The sequence below is a fragment of the Echinops telfairi genome, unplaced genomic scaffold, assembly GCF_000313985.2.
Source record: "Echinops telfairi isolate 266 unplaced genomic scaffold, ASM31398v2 ScPeMD7_5592;HRSCAF=6446, whole genome shotgun sequence".
In the NCBI taxonomy this organism is placed as follows: Eukaryota; Metazoa; Chordata; class Mammalia; order Afrosoricida; family Tenrecidae; genus Echinops; species Echinops telfairi.
Genome location: NW_022109491.1, coordinates 46,479,714 through 46,488,575, shown reverse-complemented (window position 1 = coordinate 46,488,575; position 8,862 = coordinate 46,479,714). Strand labels below are relative to the sequence as shown.

Sequence of the window (8,862 nt, the reverse complement as noted above, 5' to 3'; positions counted from 1 at the left end):
GAAGCAACAAAGCCCACATGTAAGAAGTATAGGTGTCTGTGTGATCACGAGGTGTCAACAAGATCAGGTATCAGGCATCAGAAGACCCAAAACAATATTGATGTGAGCAAAGGCAGTCAGAGTAGAGAACCAAAGCCCAGCACAATTGAACATACCCTCGCAGAAGGGTCACAAGGAAGGGACGAGCCAGCCAGCAAGCAGTATAGCCCTCACAAAACATACAACATTCCTCTAGTTCTTCAATGCTTCCTCCCCCCCACTATCCTGACCCCAGTTCTACCTTACAAATCCTGTTAGACCAGAGCATGTACACTAGTGCAAATAAGAGCTCTCGACACACAGAATCCAGGACCTAAAATAATAATTTATAATTTATCAAGGTTGGGAGGGTGAGAGAAAGAGGGGAAAGAGAGGAGCTGATACCAAGAGCTCAAAGAGAAAGTAAATGTTTAAAGAATGATGCTGGCCACATATGTACAAATATGCTTGATACAATTGATGTATGGATTGTTACAAGAGCTGTAAAGAACCCCAATAAAATGATCTCCACTCCCCACCAAAAAAACAATGGGGAATTGAAGAACTAAAGAATATATATTTTTAAATGCTTTAAACAAATGAGAACAAAAATACATCATACCAAAATATCTTGGGTATGGCAAAAGCAGTACTTAGAGGGCAGTTTATAGCAGCAAGTGCACATGTCATAAAGGAAAAAAATTAAACATCTTAACACATCAACCACAACAATTAGAACAGGACCCGCAAAACAAAGCCTCAGACACTAGAGAAAAAAAAAAGAAAGAGTAGAGCAGAAATAAATGAAGCATAAACTTTTAAAACAATAGAAAAAATCCACCAGACTAGATAAACCACTGGCAAACCTAACAAAAGAAAATAATAAAAAGCACCCTGCACTCCCCCGCTTATCCACCAGACTAGATAAACCACTGGCAAACCTAACAAAAGAAAATAATAAAAAGCATATATTACAAATGAGAAATGAAATAGTAGACATCGCAACAGAACCAACTGAAATAAAAAGATGATCACACACTGTTGCAGCACTGTGTCAATCCATTTCCTTGAGAGTCTTCCTCATTTTGCTGACCCAACACTTTATCAAGCAGAATGTCTTTTTCCAGGAACTAGTCCCTTCAGATAAGATATCAAAAGTATCCTAGCTTCAAAGGAGTATTTTGGCTGTACCTCATCCAAAACAGATTTGCTCAGTTCTCTGGCAGTCCGTGGTACTCTGAATATTCTTCTCCAATACCATAATTCACATTCTGTGGTCTTTCCTATTGATTTTCCAGTCTTTGCTTGCATTTAAGGTTACTGAAAACATCATGGGTTGGGTTAAGAACACCTCTGTTCTCACAGTGGCATCTTTGCCCTTTTACACATTAAAATGGATTTTTTGAAACAGATTTGCCCAAAGTAATAAGTCATTTGATTTCTTGGCTGCTGCTTTCATGAGCATTGACTATAGATCCAAGTAAAATGAGATTCTTGATGTCAATCTTTTCTTAAACAGTATTAATATTAATTTTACTGAAAAATAAATTATTCATAAGTATTTAATAAAATTATTCATAAATAACTTATCAATTTAATTTATAAATGTACTAATAAATGATTTTTCATTGATATTAACTCTTGCCAAGTGATCATTCTTGCTTTGGTTTCCTTTAAAGTAGAATGTTTTAAAATATGTGTTAATTATCTGTATTTCTTTATATACAGTCTAGATAGGCTTTCTGTTAGTTTTTTATTTCATATTCAACAAGGACCGCTCTTGTTGATTATTAAAAACTCTTTATATAGTCATTTTATTGAGTTTTTTTTCTGCCATTGGGTTAGGCATTGGGATGCTAACTAAAAGGTCAGTAGTTCAATTCCACTAACCGTGTCACAAAAGATGAAGCAATTGGGTTCTGTACAGATTTACAGAGTGGGAAATACTATGGGGCAGTTCTACTTTCTCCTGTTGGGTCACCATGAGTCAGAATTGAACTCAACAACAATGTGTTTGTCTGCATATTTTAAAAAGTATTTTTACTTAATAATACAGTTGTACTTTAATTATAATCAAAATTTTTATATAGTAAAAAAGTATTTTTCTTCCATTAGTTTTATATTTTAAAAGACCTCCCACCTGAAATACAATAAAGATCAATCTTCACTCATATTCCTGGATCACATTCAACCTTATTTCTTCAGGAAAACATTCTCTAATTTGGCCAAATCTCCAAACGACTCATTTTTATAATAATACATACCCATATGTGCCTATGCTCTCTGCATGTGTGTATGTGTATTAATAAGCTTTACAAGGGCAGGAACCAGGTCTATATGTTGTTCACCATTGTATTCTAGAACTTGGTACATACTTATTTTCTAATGTTTTGTGTTTTCAATAGTTAGATTTAATACTTCAATCAACACTGGAATTTATTTTATAATAGACTATGAAGAAAATTTCTACTTTTATTTTTGTTCCCAAATCCCCCTGCTATGATGCAAACTTTTTCATATTTGTAAGTGTTTGTAATACATACGCATTTTATTGTATCACATTGTTCTACTTAGAGATTTTGTCAACATGACATTGTTTGGACTACTATGGAGTTACATTATGTTTTAATATCTAGCATTAGCTAAAATATCTTGATTAAGCCTGCCAGCAATAAGACAATTAATTTTTAAAATAGATCATTCAATAAAAAACATAGAAAACACTACTATTTCTCCTTGCTCTCTCCGTTTTTAACATCATCGTCCGGCTTTGGCAGCACATGAGAACACTGACCTGAGCAGCCCCGCTCGATGGAAGACATAGAGGTCCTGAGGAAGGGAGCAGTTACTGAAGGGGATCATTCTCACAAAGTTCTGGATAAGGACAAACTCAGGGGTGAGATGAGGCAGCGAAATTATGCAAAAGTTCTTATCCTGGAATTATTATAAACAGAGACACATAGAGAAAGAATTAAAAGTCAGTTTTCAGATAAGCATTACACGCAAATTCTTGCTATAAAACACTAAGGAAGTTAGGGAAAATATGTTGATTAAGGAAAGGATATTCAAATTAAATTTTCTGTAAATTGGAGATTAACCACATGAAATTTGAAGGAATAAGAAACTGCAAATATATACAAAAATATTTGTATGTTTGTCTGAAACCTGAATAAATGATTCTTATGAACAACAGAACCCATTCATCATAGCTCTTTTGCTTAAGTGGTTTTTTTTAATTTAAGGATGTCGTATGAATCCCTGAGTAAATGAGGCAGCGTAGCATCCTACCACAACCCTTTGTTTACTAAATGAGGCAGTGTAGCATCCTACCACAAACCCTTTGTTTACTATGTGATCTTAAACTAGCCCAATCCCTCCCTTAAGAGGTGAGAGGATAGCATAGCAAGTCCTTTCTGGTTTTAAAATCCTGTGACTGCACAGAAAGGGATATCTGTGGGCTTTATCATAATGTGACGATCCCATTGGGGAGAACAGACCCAAGGGAGGATGGAAACCCCAGCAGAAGGTTTAGTTAGCAGAGGATCCCACATTCTCAACACTACTTCTAGTCCTTGTGTTGGCCAATATGGTAGCCACTCATCACACGTGGTTACTGCAACTGGGGAAATAAACTTCTAATTCTATTTAATCTTAACCCAAAATCTACTGCCGTGGAGTTGATTCATACTTACAGCAATCTTATGTAGGATTTCTGACATTGTAAACCTTAACAGAAGCAGACAGCTTCATCTTTCTCCTGAGGAGTGGCTGGTGGGTTTGAACTGCTGACTGTGTGGTGAGCAGCCAAATGGCTGAACCCACAGTGCCACTAGGGCTCATTTCATTGTATCTTAGTTAATTTAAATTTATAGTTCAATTTACTTAGTTTAGTTATTGGAAAAGTTTTACGTATATTTGGAACAACTTGGGAATATGAATCTATCAATTGACAATTTTATGAAATCTAAATATAGATCAACTTTTTCTGATGAAAACTTAGCACTTGAGTTTAAAGATACTGTAAATGAAAAATGCACAGTGAATGTAAAAGACTGAGTATGAATAAAGAAGGTACACTGGATCATTAATCACTTCTCATATTGATTACATATTGAAACAACTATTTGTGATACTTGGGTTAAATAAAAGGAGCAGTTCCACTCTGCCCTATAAAATGGGAAATGTGCTGGATGGCAGTGATTTGGGGTTTGGGTTTTAAATAGAGTATTTTATTAAAATTGGCTTCACCAGCTTCTCTTTCCATGTGTAACTATGGCTGCTGGAATGTATGGAATCACTCCTGTGGTGGTGGCTGTTTCTAACGGACTAACAAACGGTGCTGTTCGAGGCTAGCTGTCAACCCAAGGCCTGTCTGATCTTCTGTCAGGTCCTTGCAGAAGCAGCCTGCTCTTCCAAGAGCTAATTTGTCCCCCTGGGACTTAGCCTCCTTATGAACCCTGTAAAGGTGTTACTTGTGCTAACCCAAAACTCCTGGGACATCTGTGGAACCCAAAGAAGAACACTCGGGAAAGAGGGAACTTTGGAGTCAAGTTGCTGAATGGCAAGCACTGGTGCCAAGACATAGCAAGCTCTCTCTGGGACGGGGGAGACTGATATAATGAGCTGCTTCCACTTGGATTTGAAGGATTAAGGACAAAGTAATGGAGGTATTTTGTTCCTGCCTCTCCCTATACTCTGAAATGAAAAGAAATGGAGCTGAAATATAGATAGATCTTTTACCTTTTTAAAATTAGCATTACTTTTGTAATGTTAAAGATTAGTGTTTACAAGGACTTCAAAATAGTAATGACATAGACTTAATGAAAGGTCTGTGGGGGCATCTTTCGAGAAAGCTGGCTTTGTATATCCGATATTCATGACATGCTCCATTGCTTTCTGAGCTTCAAAATGCCTTAAAATTAATTCAATAAAATCATGATGAGGAGCATTATTGCAAGGCTTAATTATTTTAACAAAATTAGAAAATATAGCCTGTGATCTCGTAGTTTTAGTCAATATAATCAAGCCATATTTATTTTTGCCTCAGTATAAAGGGAATAACATATAAAGAGAATAAAGTAAAAAGAACAAATTGTAATTAGTCAACTGAAGAAGTACAGTTGTTGATTTTACTTAGCTGATGGGCCCACTGTGGAAATGCAAGCTTTACAGAAACCCATTTTGTCCCTCTGTTGTTGCCTTGCCTACTTTCTTCCCTCTAATAAAGTAGTAAGAATATGGTTGGCATCTCTGTCCCAATGCAACTATGAAAAGAGGAAAAGGAGAAGGCAGTCACCCTGATAAGGGTCCCTTGCCTAGCACAGGTGCTTGCTCCAGCCTACTCATCAAACACTACTGTGCCCTCCTTCACATCAGGCTCCCAGGCTCCAGGAATTACAGGGAAAGAAAGACAACCATAGAAACAATTACATGTCCCAACCTCCCTGCCCTCAAAAAACAATACCCACTGCCAAGGAGGCTATTTCAATTCACAGACACCATATATGAGAGGTACAAACAAACAAACAAACCCAGAGTTGTGCTGGGCAGAGCAGAGCTGTCACAATACGCATTTTTCCCACTGGGTGCACTTTGAGCAGGCTGCTCTGAGTTAGTGCACCCAGTAACGTCACCTGGGAAAGTTCTCTCTGGTCTCAGTCAATTTTTTCATGAAATTAGTTTCACTCGAACCTCATTTTTCTGATGACCAATTTAAAAGAGCAGTGCGCAGCTATGAAATTTTGTTTCCTGCTCAAGAAAAAGGCCGCAGAAAATGTTGTGATGTTGAGCATAGCATACAAGGACAGCACTATGGGAAAAACTCAACTGTTTTCTCAGTTTTAAAAAAAGGTGAATTGTTGATTGATGACAAACCTCATTCTGGATGTCTGTCAACTTCCCAAATGGACAAAAACGTCGACTCACAGTGCATTTGGAGTTCATTCCACCAGGTCAGACTGTTAATCAAGCTTTCTATTTAGAGGTTCTGAAAAGATTGTGTAATAGTGTGTGACCAAAAAAAAAAGACCTGATTTGTGGCAGATGAGGGACTGGTTTTGTCAACATGAAAATGCATCTGTCACGCAGCCATCTCAGTGCATCCATTTTTGGCAAAAACGGCATGCCTCTCTTGCCCCACACACCTTACTTACCTGACCTCACACCTTGCCACATCTTTTTGTTTATGAGAATGAAGAGGGACATGAAAGCTAATTGATAACACAGAAGAAGTAAAGAAAACAAAAACAAAGGAGGTGCTCTCAACCATCCAAACAGATAAGTATGAAAAATGTTTCCAAGAATGCAATCGCAGATTTGACAAATGTATTAAGTGTAAAGGAGAGTACTTTGAGGGTGATAAGGTTGTTTTGGGGAAAAAGATTAAATACATGGCTTTGAAAAAAGAATTCCCTTTGAAGGGGGCGGGTACCCCCTTGTAGGTTGTCTCCCAAGGAGTGGCTGGTGTGTGAGCAGCCTCATCAGCACTCTTCACAAAAGCAATAGGGTGGGTTTTAGAATACTTTAGGTCAATATAAGTTATAAAACAATACAACAGCCTAATCACCTTTAGTGTAAACTGCTGACATCCTTTTAAATATAATTTTATTCACTCGTAAAACTGCATAAGAGTTAAGCATAAAAGCACAGTGATTAGGTCTTCAACTGCTAACCAAAAAGTGTGTGGTTCAAATCCACCAGCCTCTGTTAGTAGGAGAAAATATAGCAAACTCCAAACTAAGCTCACTGCCATTGAGTCTATACTGACTGATGGGGACTCTTCCAGGACAAGGTAGAACTTCCAGGACAAGGTAGAGTTTCCAAGACTGTAAACTGTTAATGACAAAGCCCTGTCTTTCTCCAGAGGAGGGGATAGTGGTCTTGAACTGCTGATCACAGCCGAATACATTACCACTATGCTACCAGGACTCCTCCGGAAAAGCTTAGGACCTAGAAAATCCTAATGTGGAAGTCCCACCCAGTTGTACAGGGTTATTATGAGTCGGAATTGACTGGATGACCAGAAACAACAACGCTATATATATACGCATTTCTTTTAAATGCATGCATTGCAAAGAAGTTTTTAAAATAGCAAAACTGAAGGATTCCTGAGAATTATCCGAGGAGACATTGTGGCATAGCCCTTGTTGCACAATGGGCTGCTAACTGCAAGGTCAGCAGTTCAAAACCATCAGCTGCTCCTCAGGAGAAAGATGGAACTTCACACTTCCATAAAGAATTACAGGTTCGGAAAATCACATGGGCAATTCTGCTCTGTCCTGGAGGGTTGCTATGAATTGGCCTCAACTCAATGGCAGTGAGTTTTTTGCTTGTTTGTTTTAAACATGCTATATCTTGAGATATCCCCAGAGTACAGAAGCAGTTCAAATTGCAACAGGACAGCGTTGTAAATGTTTAGACAGTGAATGTGATATTTTACTGTGCTAAGCCTATCAGGCCATGGTAGTTTCAATTGCCTCGTTTGCATTGGAGAGCTGGGCAATGAATGAGGAAGACTAGAGAACAACTGATGGATCTGAATTACGGTGTGGTGGTGAAGAATACTGACAGCCCCATGGACGACTAGAAGAACAAACAAATCCCTTCGGAAAAAAGTACAATAGTGCAATTGGATTGCTCCTTTGAAGTGAAGTGAGGGTGATGAGAACGTGGACGTGTTATTAGGACGGACCAATCCCTGGAGAAGGGCTTCATGCTTGGCAAAATGGAGGGTCAGCAAAAAAGAGGAAGACCATTAACAAGATGGCTTAACACCTGGCTGGAACCAGGGGCTTGAACATAGAGGTGTTTACTTCTTGCAAAGACAGCATGGGATCTGACAATGTTTTGTTTTGTCGAAATAGATTGGGACTGACTAGATGATACCTAACAATAACAAATTTCTCCAATTAATAAACAAATTATAATATTCGAAATTCAAGGTGTACTTACAGGAAAAAGACTGAAAACAAAATTCATAAAGTCCAGTGACCTGTAAAATGATAGCAACATTGTTACTGATCTACTGTGGTACCCTATCTTTCAAGGTTCTTATCCCTCTTCCCCCCTTTGGTGGCTATTAGTCAACCACTAGCCAGAACTTGATATTATGAAGATCATAGCTTCATGTTGTGACAATAAAGTATGTTTATTACTAGCACAAAATTAGTGTAATTCATAATTTCTGCACATTCCATAGCTAATAAATAAGATGTTCATTTTGTTGACATGATTCATCCCTTCCTCTCTGAAAGAATTAGGGGAAATGTGGGCACAATATAGGCTAACCTTATATTTTCTTTTATATGCAAAGGGGGCGTCTATTCACAAGCAAACCTTAAAGGGACGCTGAAATTTTGTTTGAAAATTCAACAGTTACATTCTAAACCCAATCGTATTTTAAATGCACAGAGGAAAAGACATATAAAACGACAAATTTATAAGGGCTTCCCAGGCTTTTTACATGCCTGCAATGTAATTACAAAGAATTTTTTTTTAATTTCTTTCAACATCCAGAATCTCCAAAGGAGTCCAAAACTTAAGGAAAATAAAATACAAGTAATACATGGTTCTTGGCATAGAAAGTATGTTTGACTGCATTCTCTAAAAATTGTACTATTGATCAAACATGATTGCTAAATGATCGGTATCAGTAGTGATCTTGGGCAGCTAAAAGAGAATCAGTGTTTCAGTGCTCAGATACATGAAAATTTTAGCCTAGCACAGTGGGTCACTGTGTTAGTCTGGGTAAACTAGGGAAACAAACCCATAGAAACTCATATGTATAACAGAGAGTTTTATATAAACGTTAAGTGTACATTAAGAAAGCATGCCAACCCAGTGATG

The 8,862-nt window shown here is 37.5% G+C and overlaps 1 protein-coding gene across 1 annotated transcript in view; it reads right to left on the bottom strand.

Moving 5' to 3' along the window:
* The window catches only part of CFAP61 (cilia and flagella associated protein 61), a 399,631-nt gene that overhangs the window by 294,419 nt on the left and 96,350 nt on the right, over positions 1 to 8,862 (bottom strand). The window contains exons 12-13 of the mRNA XM_045295176.1: positions 7,969 to 8,008; positions 2,813 to 2,952 (exon numbers count right to left, since the gene is read on the bottom strand). Coding sequence (XP_045151111.1) covers positions 2,813 to 2,952; positions 7,969 to 8,008 — 180 coding nt within the window. The remainder of the gene's footprint in view (positions 1 to 2,812; positions 2,953 to 7,968; positions 8,009 to 8,862) is intronic.